Genomic DNA, 19,296 nt, shown 5'->3' with positions numbered 1-19,296 from the left:
ATGAATGATCTTTGGTTGACTCAAATACTTGATTCATTTAGAGACAAAATGGTATTGCAATGTAATCAATAGCATAACAATTTATAAAAATATTTTTGGCATCCTAGGGATCTGTTGAACTTTGGGGGAAAGGAAATGTGGGAGGAATGGCTAAAGAATTTCACAAATGTCCTTCTTTATGTACAATATGCTACCTGTAGTTGGTCAGTTGGTTGTGTTCATGAGACCTGTATGTCCCATTAAAGCATTTTGCCTGGCTCCATAGCCAGAGGCTATATTCCTACCCTTGAAAGTTGTTATAGATATATGCAATTGGTCAAAAAGAGAATGAGGGACAGAGTATGGATAGACCAGCACTATTAGGAAGACAACTCAAAGTGCACTGCCATATTGGGGGTTGAACATTATCTTCATATATGAAAGACAACAAATTATTATTTTAGATGGATTCAGGGACTGTCAACAAGAAGCTACCGAGATGTGATAGTTGTACTGAATACACTGTTTAATATTGTTTTCCTTTGTTAAGGAACTGAAGAAAGTAACTGCAGATCTGATAAAGTCCAAGATCACATGTCAGTCCAGGGCAGAAGGAGAAGATTTTAATCTTACAATAAAGCAACAGCAATTTCAAGAATTACAAGAGAAACTCCGAATGGTATTTAAGCAAAAATTCATTTGGCTGATATTCTTTGGCTATTTAAAAAAAAGTTTTATAATAGCTTATATATCATAAAACAAAATCATTTCTTTCAAGTATGAAATCAATATATATAATAGAAATAATTATAGCTAAAATAATTTGGTTTTGTTTTACTTAGTTTTTCAATATTTTACTTTTTTAGATCAGAAGATTTGGTTTTAAGACCATTAGCCCACCGTGCTCTACCAAAGAGCATTTGTTTATGTGGATTGTGGTTATTGAAATTTACTACTTTAGAAATTAAAATGTCTTAGTATTATTTTGAAAATAGTTTTTATCTTTTAGGCCCCCTGAAAGGGTCTTGGGACCCCCTGGGGTCCTTGGACAACACTTTGAGAACCAGTGCTCTAAACTAACAAAATTTGGTAATATAAACAATTTAGAAGCCACCAACAGAGTCATACATCTCACACGTTTCAGTGGTCCAGAGATGCTTTTAGGTTTAGGAGGCCCTACAAACTTTCATTATCAGTTACCATTTTCACCAAGCTATATAGTAGGAAACCTTCTGAATTTCACTGGAATCAATGCCCCAGGGAAAGAAAAATTATGGTTAAGTGGAATATTATGGGGTATTTAATATATAGGTTTCTCCAAATTTATTGGGCAGCCAGTAAATCAAGTGACAATAGATGATGTTAAATTTTAGGTTGAAATAATGAAAGTTCCTATTTTGAAAATATGTTAAATAAAAGGATTTTTTCGTCATTATGTGTCTCTAATTGATAACCTTTGGAATCATTTAAATTTTTAAAGGAAATTGAAATAAGAAAGAAGGTTAGTGAAAAAGTTACCTACATTCAAGAAGAAAAACAGGTAAATAATATTTTCATACTTGAAACACAATATTTTTGTGTCCTTTATTCTGGGAAAGTTTCCATTGGGTTCACTTAGAATCTCTTTGGCATAAAGTGATGGGACCAATCAACCAATGAATGTTTGAGTGACTACTACATTTTTTGCATTGTGCCAAGCACAATGGAACACAGGTTAAAAACAGATGTGGTCTCTGACCTCAAGTAGTTTGTACTTTGGGTAGGACCTGCTTTATAAATTTAACATGATTTAGTTGTATGACAATTCATTTTTTATAATAAACCTAATTGGAGAAAGCAAGACCAAAAATATATTTTGGAGCTACTGTTGATGTTGCCTTGAATCTTGTGATAAGGGTATTTATTTCACTTCTAACCCTTCACCTATTTTCTCCAAGGTTAGTGATAATCTCTTAATTGCAAAATCCATTGGCATTTTCTAGGTACATGTTGTATTCCACTAGTGGAATGTAAGCTCTTTGAGGGCAAGAACTTTTAAATTTTTGTTTCTGTATCCCAAGAGCCTAGTATAATACCTTTCACATAGTAGGCACCTAATAAATGTTTGTTGAATTCAATTGAATTCTTAAGTATAAAAGAAGTATGTTTGTGCAAGAAGTTTGCTTACTATGTATTTTTGTCTTCTCTTTGCCTTGATTTTGAACGATTTTCATGGTCTCTCATGTTAGCAGCAATACAGCCTCTTAATAGCGTTGGTTTTGGGGAACATAAAGTACAACATAAAAGATAATTTTGTGGTAGAATTAGTTCTTTCTGTTTCTCATTAGCGTCAGACCTCGTCACTTAAACTTTTAGTAACATGTATGAAAAGTAATGTGTAAGTGTGCGATCATTTTCAGTAGTTTTGTCAAACATAGATCAGATGTTTATGAGCTGTTCACTAAGCCATGTAACTCAGGTCTCTAAATACAATCTAGTTCTTTAGGACATGTTTATTTTTCCTATCTGCTTATAGTTTAAAAAAACTATTAATTTGCCTGTGGTGAATTTGTGATCTCTCATACTAAGCACTTGATAAATATTGTTGAGGGATTTTGGATATTCTCTCCAGCAGTACAGGTTACGTGTTTTTTCTTATACAACTTTTGTCCAAGTCCTCCCATAAATCTTCCACCACAGGGGGTTCCTCCTAATGTGCTGAGGCTTTCCCCAGATCTCATCATATCATTTAGTTACCAATAAAGCACACGAGTACTATCACCAATAGGGCACAATAGTTGGACTGTCCATCTGTTAACCTTTCCTTTTGCTACGTAACAGGCTTATCTCCATTTCCAAGTCAATAGATTCCAATGGCTTATTTTCTTTAGGATAAAATATAAACTATTCTCTTTGACATTTAATGTTCTTTTCAACCTGGCTCCAACTTACCATTCCAACCATACTATACACACCCTTTACAAAAGTCCATTTAAATTGACTTCTTACTCCAAAGAGATCAAAGAAAGAGAAAAGGATCTAAATATATAGAAATATTTTTTGTTACTTTTTTCTGGTGGAAAAGAGGTGGAAATTGAGTGGGTACCTGTCAATTGGGGAATGGCTGAATAAGTAATGGTATATGAATGTGATGAAGTACTGTTGTGTTGTAAGGAATGATAAAGGGAACAGTTTCAGAGAAGCCTGGGAAGGCTTGTATGAATTGCTTTGGGGTAAAGTGAGCGGAACCGAGAGAGGAATTTATACAACAACAACAATATTGTAAAAATAAACAGCTTTGAAAGACTTAAGAACTCTGATCAACACAATGACCAACTACAATTCCAGAGTATTGTAATACAATACGCTCCCTACCTCCTGATGGAAAGGTGAAGCCCTCAGAGTGCAGACTGAGATGTGTTCTTCTTTTGGTCATAACCAATGTGGGAGTTTATCTTGCTTGATTTTGCATATTTTTACAAAGCCATCTTTTTCTTTTTTAGTTTGTGTGTCTATGTGTGTGAGGGGAGAGGTAGGAGAAAGAGAAGGTAAATTTTGTTGAATTGAAAAAATTAAACTTTAATTAAACAAACAAAAACAGATTGATCTTCTGACTCTTGCTTATATGTGACACTATTTCCCTTCTTCATATCTTTGTACCAGCTGACCCCTCTACTTGCCATGCACACCTTCCTCATCTCAGCCTCTTAGAATCCTCTGTTTTCTCCAGATTAGGCTACTCCAGTAGTGCCTTCTACTTGATGTCTTTCCTGATCCTCACAGGTCCTAGTGTCCTCCTCCCCACAGTCACCTTGCATTTGCTTTATATACATTTTTTACACACTTGTATGTTTAAATGTTGTCTCCCCCTATAGAGTGTAAACTCCTTGAAGGCAAGTACTGTTTCATTTTTGTCTTTTGTAGCCATAGTGCTCAGAGCAGTGCCTGGCGCATAGTAGGTGCTGAATAAATACTTGTTGATTCATTGATACCAATAATATGTGGCTATAACTGGAAGGAGGACAACAGAGGAAAGATGAAACACATTTATCAATAACATGATAGCTGATGGTACAGTTAATAGAGCTCTGAGCCTGAAGTCAGGAAGACTTGAGTTCAAACCCAGCCTGAGACACTTACTAGCTGTGTAACCCTGAGCAAGTCACTTAACCACTGTCTGCCTCAGTTTCTTTAACTGCAAAATGGGGATCAATAATAGCACCTACCTCACAGCATTGTCAAGATCAAATAAGGTAATATTCATAAAGAGCTTAGCACAGTTCCTGGTATGTAGTAGGTGCTTAAACGCTTGTTCCCTTCCTCTCCCTCTCTTCCCCATTCTATAATAAATTATTTTTTCATCAATGACAGAGGAATGGTGTTTAACATGTTAGTTTCCAGTTTGGTATATGACAAAGTGAAAATGGTACTAATGGAGATAAGAATAAGAAAAACGGTTGGAACATACCAAGTACACACAGAAGAAATCTGTGCTGTTGAAGACACAATTTTGAAAGCATCAAAGGATTGATTTCCAGGATCTCTGAAAGAGGAGAAGATAACGAATGATTGGGAAGAAAATCAATGATTATACTATATATTTTAAAGGCAATATAACTACAGATCTGTGTGCCTACTTTCACATTTTTATAAAATCTTTCCTTTATGAAGTTAGCAGATGGAAACAGGAAGGCACATCACAAATAGTCGTGATTTACAGTAGACTTGGGAGATGGGCAGAGTCAAGATGTTGGAGTAAGAGGAAGAAGCACAGCCCAGTTCTTTACCATATCTCCTCCACAAAGAAAATACCCCTGACTGAATTGTGATTGGGAAAGACAAGAAAAAATCCCAGTGAGTCATTTTTCTGGCTTTGGGTAGGTTAGGGATATAGATTCTCAGACATTAGGGACATGTTTGCTTGTAAATGTTATAAAGTTGTCCTTTGCTTTTGTGTTTGTGTCCTGGGCGTTCTTGAATCTGGTGCCTTCTTTTCTTGACTCATTTTTAAGCATAATTCCTGAATTGGGGCTTTTTTTTTTTCAATTCTAACTCTATACATCTGGGGGAGTGGGCAGGGGCTGTTTGTTCCTGGTCTGTATTATCCTGCTGCAGCTTTCTCTTGGTATTGAGCATGTGTATTCTTCAAGGATCTTAGGTGTTAGAGGGAACTTTTCAATTGATGAGATCACAGATCCATTTGAATATTTGATGCAAATAATTTCCCCACTCTATAGTTTCTCTTTTTCTATCTTCATGTATTTTGTTTGTGTATGAGACTTATATTTTTATGTAATATAATTGCATATTTTGTCTTTTCTGATTTCCATCCCTTGTTTATTTCCATCCTTGTTTGTCCATCTCATTCTCCCCTACCTCTAGTTATAAAGGATAACTTCTCTCATTCTCCTTTAATTTTTAAAAAATTGTGAGAACTTTTATATTTTGGAGGACTTTATTTTGAATTTATTGTGGTATATGGTGTAAGATGCTTAGTTGAAGACTAATTTCTGTCAAACAGCTTTCTTTCACTTTATTTTTTAAATATGTTATTTATTTCATGAAATATTTCCTATTTACATATAAAAAATTTTTAACATTCATTTTGAAAAATTTTGATTCCCAATTTTTTCTCCTTTGAGAAGTTAAGCAATTTAATATTGATTATACATGTGAAGTCATGCAAAACATATTTCCATGTTAGCTATGTTGTGAGAGAAAACTGACAAAAAATACCCAAGAAAAATAAACAAAGTGTGCTTCAGTTTGCATTCAGAGTTCATCAATTCTCTCTCTGAAAATGGATAGCATTTTTCATTGTGGGTCCTTTGGAATTGCCTTGGATTATTGTCTTGATCAGAATAGCTAAGTCTTTCATGGTTGCTCTTCCTTACAATATTGCTATTATTGTGTGCAATGTTCTCGTGGTTCTTCTCACTTCACTTTGCATCCATTCATATAAGCCTTCCCAGATTTTTCTGAAACCAGTCTGCTCATAATTTCTTTTTTTTGTAATTTCTCCCACCTAATAGTATTTTATTTTTTCTTATTACATATAAAGATAGTTTTCAACATTCACTTTTATAAGATGTTCCAAATTTTCTCCTTCCCTTCCTTCTCTCCCCCTCCCCAAAATAGCGAGCTATCTGATATAGGCTATATGTGCACAATCATATTAGACATATTTCCACATTAGTCATGTTGTGAAAAAAGAATCAGAACAAAAGGGAAAAACTATGAGAAAGGAAAAACAACACAAAAAGAGAAAATAGAATGCTTTGATTTGCATTCAGACTTCATAGAGTTTTCTCTGGATATGGATAGTGTTTTCTATCATGAGTCTTTTGGAATTGTCTTAGATCATTGTATTGCTGAGAAGAGCTAAGTCTATCAAAGTTGATCATCGCACAAGGTTGCTGTTACTGTATACAATGTTCTGGTTTTGCTCACTTCACTCCGTATCAGTTCATGTAAGTCTTTCCAGGTTTTTCTGAAATCTGCTTGCTCTTCATCTCTTGTAGCCCAACAGTATTCTATTACATTCATATATGACAACTTGTTTAGCCATTCCCCAATTGATGGGCATCCCCTCAATTTCCAATTCTTTGCTACCACAAAAAGAGCTACTATAAATACTTTTGTACAAATAGGTCCTTTTCTCTTTTCTTTGATCTCTTTGGGATACAGACCTAGTAGTTGCATTGCTGGGTCAAAGAGTATGTACCATTTTATTACCCTTTGGGCATAGTTCCAAATTGTTCTCCCAAATGGTTAAATTAGTTCACAACTCTACCGACAACGCATGTGTCCCAGTTTTCCCACATCCCCTTCAACATTTGTCATTTTCTTTTTGTGTCATGTTAGCAAATCTGATAGGTGTGAAGTGGAATATCAGAGCTGTTTTAATGTGTGTTTCTCTAGTCAGGAGTAATTTAGAGCATTTTTTTCTTGTGACTATTAACAGCTTTGATTTCTTTTTTTGAAAACTGTTCATATCCTTTGACCATTTATCCACTTGGGAATGGCTCTTATTTTTATAAATTTGGCTGTTTTCCATGAGGCCTTAATCAGAGAAACTTGCTGAAATTTCTCCCCTTCTTCCCCCTAGTTTCCTGTTTTCACTCTAATTCTGGCAGCATTACTTTTGTTTGTATAAAAGCTTTTTAATTTCATGTAATCAAAATGATCCATTTACTGCCAGTAATGCTCTCTATTTCATTTGGTCATAAACTCTTCCCTTATCCATAGATTGGACAGGTACATTTTTCCATGCTCCCCTAATTAGCTTATGATAATCACCCTTTAGGTCTAAATCATGTATCCATTTTGACCTTATCTTGGTATGTGGTGTGACACGTTGGTCTATGTCTAGTTTTTGCCAAACTGCTAGAAAATATTTTAAAGAAACTAAAAGATTGTAATGAAAATAAATTTTGATAACACATCTATGCTGTTTATGTTTTATAATGTTCCTAATATATACTTTTTATTTAAAAGGGCATCATCAGTTCTTTTGAACATATTCAACAGTTACTTCAGCGACAGACTCAAAATAATATCAGAATGGAGGCAGAGTTAAAAGCACTGAAAGACAATAATCAGGTTAGACTTTTGTTCATTATGCTTCTTTGCTAGTGAATTCTATCCTGTTTATACACAAACACACAATACAAGTTCAGAGGTCGTTTTGAATTTTAATGCAGGGGTGTTAAGCATACTGTTAGTGACTCAAGAGCAGACTCTATTTCATCATCTACGTCATTGACCCACATTCGAAATGATAGGAGGCAGGAGGCACAACTTGATGTAGCGGGGAGAGTTCTGCAGTTGGAATTGGAGGATGCTAGATTGTCACAAGGAACTTCACCTCTCTAGGCCTGTCGTCTTCTACAAAAAGAAAGTGTTGTTATCTAGGTGACCACTAAGATCCTTTCCTGCTTTCAGTCTCTGATAGGTATTATTTGATTTCTATAGATTCAATTGAATTCTATAGTTCAATTGAAAAGTCTTAGACCAATAACTCTTTTTAAGAATATTTTGCTACCTATTGTATCTCTTCACAACAACAGTATGTTCTAGATAGTTTCCCAACTTTCTTTATGAGTATAATGGCTATTTTATCAGGACAGACTAAAAAAGCCAGACATAGAATTTTCTGTTTCTGTTTCAGAAAGAGATTGAATTATTAAAAGGACAATTTGTGAACACTTAGGAAAGGAAAAAGATCTATGAAGAACAAATTGTGCTATTCTCAATGCTTATCCTTTTGTAACAGGATTACTGCTAATCATCTACCAGAGGAATTCTGTGAAAGCAGCATATCTTAATTTCAGCAAGGCCTTTCAATACTAAGTTTCTCACGTTACTCTTATAGCAGACAACTGGAGTGACCTAGATTGGATAATAGTAGAATTCGTTGAGTTCACTGTTAATGAGTGTTTTGACCAATGGATCAATTTCAACCTGGGGTTGGGGGGTGTCTCTAATGGAGTAGCCCTTAAAATTATAGGATTTTGTCATTGACTTTATTCAGATTGTTTATCAGTGGCTTGTAGGAAAGCATAGATGGCATTACTTTCCAAGTTGGCAGATGGCCTGAGACTGTGAGGGATCCCTCAGATGCTTGATTACAGAATTAGGAGCCACAAAGATCTGCCTAGGTCAGAACTGTGAACTGTAGCTAATAAAGTGAAATCTAATAATCAATCTAAGTCCTACACTGAGGTTTAAAAAATCAACTGTGCAAGTGTAGAATGGGCAGTATGTGGTTAGCCAGAATTTTATGTAAGAAAGATCTAGAGGTGTTAGTTGACTTTAAGCTTGATGAGAGTTGTATATGAAATGTCAGACTAAAAGATCCTAGGTTGCATTAATAGAAATATTCTCCCAAGCAAGGGATATGGCAGTCCCTGGTCAGATCACACCTGAATTATTTTATAACTAGGATTAACGTATAGAAGTTATAGGGGGACAGAGTTTGTTCAACATAATTAAAAACTTACTAATAGTGCTATCTAAACCTCTCTGCTGATTTCCATTATCTCAAACTGAATATCCAGTAAACATCTTAAACTCATTATCTTTCCTCTTAAACCTCCCCCCTTCCTCTCTCCATTCCTTCGGAGGACAACACCATCCTTCCAGTTTCTCAGGCTTGTAATCTAGGAGTCTTCCTTGACTCCTTACTATCTCTCACTCCCCAAATCCAATCTATTGCCAAGGCCTGTTATTTCACCTTTGCAACATCTCTTAAATGTGCCCTCATCTCTCCTCTGATACTTCCCTGACCCTGCTGCAGGCCTTCATCACCTCAAATCTGGACTGTTGCAGTAGCCTGTTTAAAGGTCTGCTTGCCTCATCTCTTCTCGCGCCAATCCACCAAAAGGATTTTCCTAAAGCACAAGTTCAATCATTTCACCCCACTACTCAAAACTCCAGTGGCTCCCTATCCTCCAGGATCAAATACAAAATGCTCTTTTTGGCTTTCAGATCCCTTCATAATCTAGCCTCCTCCTCCCTTTCTAGTCTTCTTGTACCTTACTCCCTGTCATGTACTCTAGTAACACTTGCCCCCTGACTGTTCAACAACAACAAAAAAAAACCACTCCATCACTTAGCCCCGTACATTTTGTTTGTCTCCCATGGCTGGAATTCTCTCCCTCCTCAACTAGGCACTTACTAACAGTTGCTTGATTGTCTGCTATGGAATGATCTGCCTCAGGTGTAGTAAGCTCTCCATTACTCTGTGGTAGATGTTTAGGCTAGGTGACCGTTATAGGAAAGTTGTGGATGAGATTCCTGCTGTCACTAGAGGTTATAGTAAATGTCCCCTGAGAACTTGAATTCAAAGGTTCTATGACTCATCTTGTCCAACTTGCTTATTTTCTAGATGAAGCAGTTGAGGCCCTGGGAGGTACATTGACTTGTTCAAGGTCACACTGTAGGTTAGAGGCAGTCAGAATCACATTGGAGCTCTTCTGATGCCCAAGTTGATGCTCTTCCCATTAAACGATGCTGTGGAGATAGTCTTTTAGCCCTACCAGACCTGTCAATCTAGGATGGCGTTTTTCTTAGATTAGTGACACTCAGCTTGATCCCTCTTGAACTTCCTGTGATCCTTTCTGCATTCTCTAGCCGTAAGTCTCTAGACTTTGTACTAGGAAATATTATAGTACTGTACTTTTATACAAGAGTAATTTGGCTCTTTTAGTTGATGGCAGCTATGGTTCCAGAGTCATATAGCTGTGAATATCCCTGTCTTATATAAGCTAAATACATCTTTCTTGGTCCAGCACCCCTCCATAAGCCTTGATAGGCTTGTGTTGTATGGGGTGTAATAATATATTAATGTTAGAATGACACTGTGGATTGTGCTGTCATGTGGCTCAAGTGTTTTGCTCAAAGGGAACTCTAATTCCACCTGTACTAAAAGGGGTCATTACTCTTGATAATAGCCTACTGTTTCCTGGTGCTTTGGATTCATGCTGCCATCTATCTTGCTTTTTGAGCCATTCAGTTTAGTAGTGCTGAGACATAAATCCCCATGATGGAGAAAATTTTACTCAACAATGTTTTTAAATCATATATTTATATATAACTGTATGTACTACAATTCTTCTAGAAATACCATGTACGTCTATATGCTGTGTTTATATGTAACTAGCTGCAGTTGTCATAGTTGTTTGGTAAGTATAGTTTTCAATAAGATGATATACTTATAGTTGCTGTTAAGTGAAACTTGTAGCAGGTGATGTTTAGACCTTTACCACATGAAGTTGTTTTAACTTTTGTGTTTATTCAAGTGTAAGTATTCTTGAATAATTCATAAAGATAAGATATCTCAAATTCAAATGTGACATAAAGCTAAACTCTTTAAAAATACATAACAGTAATAACAGCTACTTAATAAGAATATTTCCTTTATCAACCTTTATTATTCCTTTATCATTACTGACCTTCTTTATTGTTATTCCTTTATTATTTCTGACCTTGATTTTTGAAGTTCATATGTCATAGTGATTGTATAGCTGACAGTGATTGTGATTCACATGTATGTGGATATAGTTGTATGCATATGTATTTATATACATATGGGAACATATATGGATATGGATATGGATGTGGTGGAAAAGAACTCTGAGATCAGTAATAGTTCCTACACAGTATGCCTGGAAGTTTATATTTTGGTATATCAAAAAAAATAGTTTGGTTTGCTTTTTTCCATCAGAACCAATTAAAATACTATAATTAAAATAAATTATACACAGAGTTTCAAAGTATATTCACATTAATGATATCATTTAAGCTTTACAACAATCCCGTGAGAGGTAAGTAGAGCACTTATTGCATTTTATAAATGAGAAAATTGAGAGGGTAAATAACTTGTCTATGATCATAGAGCTATTAAATTTCAAAGGTGGGTCAAACCTAGATCTGCTGAATAAAAGCTCAGTGCTCCAAGAAATCCTTTGTTTCAGACAAAATAGCTGGATTTCTAAAGCTTCCATGATGACAGTGATGCCCACTGAATCATATGTAGAATATTCCTGGGATTGCAATTACCTTTACTTTGCTATGCCCTTCAATACTGGGGAAAGGGGACAGTATTTATAATTTCTTTCATTTATAAGGAGAAATAAAAATATACCTGTCATGGAACATTACTAATGAAATAACATACAAAATTGTACTAGTGGGGTTCTGTTCACTTTGAGATTTTTCCTGTAAGTTTGGCTCTGAGCATCAATCTTCCTCCTTCGTTGAATTGTGTGGTGTTAACAAATCCAAAGCATGGATTTGGTCTCTCTATGGGCTGGGGAACCGAACAATTTGTGGCCACAGACTGCTGCCAGTTACCCCTCAAATGCCATTTCTTACCAGGAAAGATACACAAGAAAGTGGATAGATCAACATAAATCTATGCCTATTGGGGAAGAAACAAAAAACAAAAACAAAAAAAAACACAAAAAAGTTTAGCAAATTGTGAATCAACAAAACCAACACATATAAAAGACAGAATCTTGACTAGATAAGCTCTTATATGGTGGTCTGGTTTTTTTTTTAATGTTAAGTACTAATGAATTCTGCAATCAAGGTTGTTCTGTTTTTGTTTTACAAAGTATATATTTGTTGATGGTTGCAAATGTATTTGCTAGTTGCAATCTAACTGGTGAGTTGGTGGCAAACGTTACTTTTGCTACTTCCTTCCTATCTCCTATCCCCTTACCTAAGATTTCCATTCCCACAGTGACAAGTATTACGACAGGAGAATGATAGCAAGCCTAGGAAACATAGTTTAGTCTAGTAATAGGAGCCCAGTGTTAGGAGTTTGTAAAAAGGCAGTTTTTCATTCATGCCTACCTTTATGCTCATTTTTTTGAGTTGAAATTGACTCAAAACGACACCAAGCATCATGTGAGTAACTATCCCAAACAAGTTTCCTGTAGTTTCTGTTTTACCTGACTCTTCCCTGCCTTTCCCTGGGAGGCCAGTTAGTACTACCTCTGCCTTTAAAGTCCCTTGGTTTGACTCCAGACTCAACTGAATTTCATTGTGAGCAAAATGATTGCTATGCCATTCGTAAGCCCTTTTGGATGTTTCTGTATGAAATCTTCTATGTGGTTGTTAGCTATTATTAAAACATCACAAAGTCATGTACTATTGCTTAATTAAATAGGAGCTATGGTATATTCTCCCACATGTCCCTCCTATTTTCATATGTATAATGATGTGCCCACTATCTTCAAAAGTGCAGTATATTGTCTTCATATTGTAAAGTAATTGTGAGGGTGTGATTATACACCTGTTAAAAATCATTGTTAAATAGATCAAGAATTTTCCCATTATTATTTATACCGAGAAATGAAGACTAAAAAACATTGTTGGATTAAACATTCTCCTGAAGAGGATGCAATGAAAAGTTGTTCAGATTGTGAGCTAGTAAGTATTCATGGAGTGCCTAGAAAGTACGTAGTACCTTATGAACCTGAAGAGTTTCATATCAGGTTATTATAGTCACTAGCTTTTTGTCTTTATTTGACAAAAGTGCATCACAATTTCAACATTCCAGATGTACTTGAAACATGGGAAGGAATTCTTGCTATTAGTTTGTAGAAGTTAATTTTATCAATATGACAGTAGGGCAGACATCAAGGAGTTCTTACTGGTGCTGGTAGCTCTGGTTACATAGCTTCAAAAACCTTGGCTGCATATTTTACTTTTTAGTGCCTCTTTATAGGATTCTCTTTCATGAATCAAAGTAAGTTAAATAAACATGATAAAAATTTTAGACTCCTGTGAAACACCATTAACAGTTTGAAAATAAGAAATTAAACTTATTCCAAGAGGTATTTTATTTTTTAGTAATTTGAATATGAAGAAAATGTTATGAGATAGTTTAAAATTTTAATTTTAGTACAGTTAGGTTGGATTATGCTACATTTCATATTTCCCAGCTCTGTACTTTATAATACTTTTTCAGCACATTAAAACTTATGCAGTGAAACTGAATAATGGCAATGTTTTTATACCCTTTTATAGCCATTTCTTTTCCATAACCTCCCCCTGTTTCCTGTTAGCTAAACTATAAGCAGCTTTCTGTTAATTTATGAAAATGATTGTTGAGATGGCACATTATCACTGCTCTGGATGGCCCTTTCAGCATGTTAGAAGCAAAGGTCCAAGCAACATAAAACACATCAAAATTCATTAATGTGGTATTGATTATTTTTTGGATAATTAATTTTATTGCAGACCCTTGAAAGAGATAATGAGCTGCAAAGGAAGAAGGCAAAAGAAAATGAAGAAAAGTTCCTTAATCTTCAAAATAAGCATGAGAAAGCACGAGGAACTTGGGAAGAACATGTAGGTTTATTAAACTAAGTATTACAGTGCTAAACAGATTTTGAAATAGTTATAAACATTTCAAATAACTACTAACTACTTATATTGCAAAAATAATGCATGAGCCAAATCAGACACTCTGGTTGTTCTTGTACATATTTTGTTTTAGAAATGCTCTTGAAAAGCTAAGTTACAATGAAATTCTGGCTAACGCGGTTGAGTTTGGAAAGCTAAGAGTTCAGTGTCCACATATATATACATAAATGTACATTTACAAAGCCTGTATGGCCTTCCACAATGCAGGAGGCAGAAATCTCCTTACTTCTTCCATTAAACCATTGGCTAATGGATATTGTAGTATATGGTTTGAATAGCTAGCAGATGCTCTTATTGGTAGCTAAGCTGTTCAGTTCTTCCTTGGCTATGATGCAGTATATGATGGATTGCCATGTTTAGAGACTATGTATGGTATCTGAATTTTGTATGCTTTACCATCTTATCATAAGGCTTTGCTGTTTTCCTAAACTGTATCTCAGATTTTTTTGCCCTTAATTTTAATTTCAGTGAAGTACATAATAAAATAATGATGTAAAGCTGTGTAAATTAAAGTTGTAAAATATGAAGGCTCATTTTGAAGATCGGTAGACCCCAAAATTAGCTTTACTTTTTAAATATGCACTTAAATTGTTCTCTTTATTAAGTATTCATATAATAAAAAATCACTACCTCTAAGCATATGGAAAATATATTTTTTTGAAAGTAAATAGATTTTATTTCAAACTATTACTGTTACAGACATGATCGTAGAATCCTTTTTCTTATTTTTTTTTATTGTACTTGTATACCAGCTTGGCAGTGTTTTTCCTGGTTATTTTTTCTTTTATGTATTTGATCTACTTTAGGACAGGAACCATATCTTTTTTTACCTCTACATCTCCCTGTGCATGTCCACTGCACATAGTGGGGCTTGACAAATATTCTTAAAATTTGGTACACATTGTTCTTTTTTAGGCTTTTCAATGCAGTTGTAGCATCATAGTTTCCAGTAATGATTGAATGTGATTATAATTAATTTAAAGGATATTATTTACCAATTAACTATTGCTTTAAAATAAATAGCAGACGGTTGGTTGGTTCATACCTTTTTTGTAAGTTACATTGTTAATCTTTTCTAAATACATTTTTAAAAATAGTAGTATTACTTTACACTCAGTAAAGGATAGTTTTTAATGTCAAGAAACATACATAATTATTTCCATTTTTGTTTATCATAGTTAATGCATATGCAGAGAAATAAATAGAAAATAATATTAACTAAGAGACCATAGAACAGAATAAGGGAAGCTATAATAGAGAAAGAGAATATGGCCCTAAACCTTCCACCTGCATAAAAATGTCAACTGAATTTTAAAAAAATTACTCATAGTACCCCACATATAGAAATTGTAAGAAATCAGTCTTATTCTATAGTTTCTAGCTTCAGCAACAATTAAGCCCACTCCCACAGCATTTCAGTACTAAGTAGAAAATAGTTTAGTAAGGCAAAGCTTATTCATGGCTGTAAGTGAATGTTTTGGAGTAGGAGATAGGCTCTATTTTCTTTATTTCTATTTTGATCCACATTTAGTTTCTCACTAAATTTAAGAAGATGACTAAGAAAATAGGAATGCCTAAAAATTTGTGAAGGTATAGGTAAAATATTTTAGAAAATATATCAGAGAAGCATAAAGTCATGCTTTATGTCACTGATTCTTTATATTACCAATTCTACTTTTTGTCAAATAATCAGTTGACAAAAAAATGAATCAAATTCTATAAAAACGATTGAATATTTTTGAGCACTTGAAAGAATCATGTTATGCATACCAGTTTGTATTGTGGCTAGGTATAGGGATAGTGAACCTGGATTTTAAGTCATGCAAGCATAGAGCCAAAAGTGGGAAAGTAGTTCCCTTACCTGTAGAATGAAGTCAACTACACAATCTTTAAGTCCACCTCAGTCTATGAATCTTGAACTAAATGAAGAAATGAAAGAGAGACAGAGACAGGGAGAGATCCAGAAAGAGAAAGAGAGCCAGAAAAGAGAGAGATGAGGAAGGAATAAAACATAAATTTAAATGACAACAAACATAAAAAGCACTGCTCTCTGTGTGCTGTGAAAGAAAAGTTTAGGTTCATAGTCTCTGTCTTCATAGGGTTTATAGTTTAAAAGAAGGATCAGACACATACACAGATAACTAATATACATTACGTGATGCAAGTTTGCAAAGTGTAGAGTCCCAAGGAGAAGCTTATTGACTAACAAGGTAAGTGATGTTAACACTGAATTATTTCAGGCTTTCTTGCCAGCAGGCACTTTCTTGTGGGTATGATTTTACTTATTGCAGAACTGGCACTCTCGAAAGAGAGAACTTTATGAATTTTCATGATCAGGCGAACAAATGTTGGCTATAGTTGCTAGGTTGAATTAAGCTTCCACCAAATGCATAGTACTTCTCAATTAGCTTACTAGGGTAAATTAATTTCAATGCAATTTGAAGCAAGCATTGCAAAATTTTAGAAATGAATCAAGTAATACATGTACATATAGCCTTTTATACTTTTTCATTTACTATATTTTGCAACAACTCTTTTTCATATTCCTTAGAGATTATTTTTATTTTTGATCATTTTCCAAACTGTCATATGTCATTAATATTTTTAAATGTTAACTCAGGCACAGTAGATATTTCTTAGTTCCAGATAAAATTTAAATTGTCTTGCTTATTTATTTGTTATTATTATAGGAGAAAAAACTCATTGAAGAAATAGATGAGATTAAAAATGAGTTGATGTCAGTTAAAGAAGCTCATCTTAAATTACAAGAAAGCTGTAATGAATTATCTTCTCAGAAGAATGTATTTTTTGAGCAAGATAATAAGCTTCAGGTAAAACTTAGGTATTTTAGTGGGTGTAACTATGCAAAAATTAAAACCATTATTGAAGACTTCTCCCTACTTTAGCTATATTTCATATTTTATAACTTTTTAAAATGTGTACCCATATTTTATAGCCTTTAATATTTGATCATGATGTAATGTAACATTTGATTATGAATGACTAAAATCATCAGAGCAGTAACTGGTCTTCTACATTAGGTTTCCAATGAATTAATAGCTTTTTATGGATTTCAGCAAACTTTTTTTAATCCTTAAAAAAAACCTTAATTCATACTTAATCATGAAATTTCGACCCCTGTTTTCATTGTTTAATTTGATTTATTGCTACCGAAAAACAGAGTGAAATTCTAAAAGATCCCATAAATGCATAATTATCAAATGTTAATAAAATTGCTGGTGTTTTCCTTTGCTTTTCATTTGAAGATGAATAATATTGTTTTTAAAACTTCACAGAATTTGACATCACCATTGCTCCATGAGTTTTATAATTATTAGAAAGTCATTATAGTTATTTAAGAATTGTTTTGTACATTCAAAATATGTTCAGTTGAGAAAAAGAACAGGTTTTTCCCTTAAGGGAAAGTAATAGTTAGTTATGAAGTTGTTGGAAGTATCCACTTATTCATCCAACAAACAAGGCCCATTGTGTATAAATTATTAATATAATGCCTACTACTATGCAGAAGTCACAGTGCTAGAAACACATCAGGAAGGGATTATAAGATTTGTTTTAGTTAAGCAAATTCAATCGAATGTTAAATAACCTTTGGGGAAGGAGAACCTATAAGAATAATAAATGGATAAGACCAATAAATACCTACCTGTGTTAATAAACTAGTCAATAGTGTTACTCTCTACGAATTAGAAAGCAGGCATTGTGAGGTCTTAAGTAGATATACCTGTATAATATGTTGATTTTGTTTCTATTGTGATTGAGACAAGGAAAGATGGAAGAACATTAGTGTAGGGGAAAAAGCCAGCTGGAGCTATTGAGTGATATGGAAACAGTGGAGAGGTGATGGGGCAAAGGAAAAAATGTACCTTCTGCTATTGCCACTATACAAAAATGTGTCAAGTAAAACTGATACTGCTGATAAAACAAGCAGCCAAGGCTTTCAAATGGCAGAGCCACAAACAGATGGAGCAGGCCAGATAGAACAAAGACCACGAGCCAGTGCGGTCAACATTCATATTGTAAGTGTTCTGTAGTTTTAGGGACCAAAGCACCAAATGACATAGCCTAGAAAGGCCTTGGACTCTGGAAAATAAAATCCATCTATAATGTTAGATTTAATTAAATAAGGATTGATGATAATTTAAGTTAGTTAAAAGTACTAAAATTCTTTATTTTGATAATAAACATAGATTAATCCACAAGCATTTATTAAGTATCTACTATGTCCCAGGCATTAGGTATACAGAAACAGAAATGAAACAGTCCCTGTCCATAAGGAATATGAGTATGTAGGTATATGCAAATTATAAACAAAACAATTTAAGTTAATTTTGGGAGGGGATCAGGAAAGGTCTTGAGACATAGGATGTGCTACTTGAGGTGAGCTTGGAAGAAAGCTAGAGATTATAAGGTGGGGGGAGCTGAGGAGGGAGGGCATTCTAGGTATTATGGTGGATAGCCTGTATAAGCCGGGTGATATGTCATGTGTCTTGCATGAGGAAGACTAAGGGGGTCACTTTGGCTAGACAATAGAGGATGTGATGAAAACTAGTATAAATTGAAGTTGGAAAGATAGATTGGAGCCAATTTGCAAGGTGCTTTACATGCCTACCAGTAGAATTTATATTTGTTCCTAAAGGTAGAAGGGAACCACTGGAATTTGTCGATCAGGGAAATGACATGGTCAGAACTATGCTTTAGGAAGATGTGTTTGGTAGTTGTGTGGAGAATGGAATGAGATAGGGGAGGGACTTGGCAGAGAGACCAAGTAAAAGAATATTGTAAGGGTCTGGGGAGAAGCAATCAGATCCTGAACTAGGGTGTTGGCCACGAGTGGAGATAGATACAAGAGATGTTATGGAGGTAACTGATTGGTTATGCACAGTAAGGGAGAGTGAGGAATCAAGGCCAAGCTTATCAGTTTTTCAGATAACACAGAAGTGAGAGGGATAATAAACAGAGGAGGGCAGTCAGGATCCACTCTGGTCTAAAACAATGAGCTAAGTCTGGTAACATGAAATTAATTAAGATGTAAAGTTCCTGACTGGTTCAAAAAAATCTACTTCACATGATGGGGGAAGCATGGTTAGGCAACAGTTTATATGAAAAAGATCTAAGGTATTTAAGGGATGGAAAGCTCAAAATATGCCAACAGAGCAAAATGTCAACCCAGAAAATCAATGAGACCTTAGTTAGGCTGCATTAAGAGAGGCCCAGTGTTGTCCAGATCATAAGTGATACTTCCACTATACTTTACTCTCACCGGATTGTATCTAGAATATTGTGCTCTGTTTGGGGTGCCTCATTTTGCACAGGTCATTGGCAAGCTGGAGCCATTCATATAGGGGTTCCAGTATGATGAAGTCTCTTAAAACCATGCTA

General features: G+C 34.6%; 1 protein-coding gene across 1 annotated transcript in view; it reads left to right on the top strand.

The window, feature by feature from the left end:
- The window catches only part of CCDC73 (coiled-coil domain containing 73), a 126,736-nt gene that overhangs the window by 86,345 nt on the left and 21,095 nt on the right, over nucleotides 1-19,296 (top strand). Inside the window, exons 9-13 of the mRNA XM_036763670.1 lie at nucleotides 530-658; nucleotides 1,460-1,519; nucleotides 7,456-7,560; nucleotides 13,711-13,821; nucleotides 16,587-16,727. Of these exons, the coding sequence (XP_036619565.1) occupies nucleotides 530-658; nucleotides 1,460-1,519; nucleotides 7,456-7,560; nucleotides 13,711-13,821; nucleotides 16,587-16,727 (546 nt within the window). The remainder of the gene's footprint in view (nucleotides 1-529; nucleotides 659-1,459; nucleotides 1,520-7,455; nucleotides 7,561-13,710; nucleotides 13,822-16,586; nucleotides 16,728-19,296) is intronic.

This window comes from Trichosurus vulpecula, chromosome 6 (assembly GCF_011100635.1).
Source record: "Trichosurus vulpecula isolate mTriVul1 chromosome 6, mTriVul1.pri, whole genome shotgun sequence".
NCBI lineage: Eukaryota > Metazoa > Chordata > Mammalia > Diprotodontia > Phalangeridae > Trichosurus > Trichosurus vulpecula.
The sequence above is the reverse complement of the archived record's forward strand: the minus strand, read 5'-3'. Positions and strand labels throughout refer to the sequence as shown.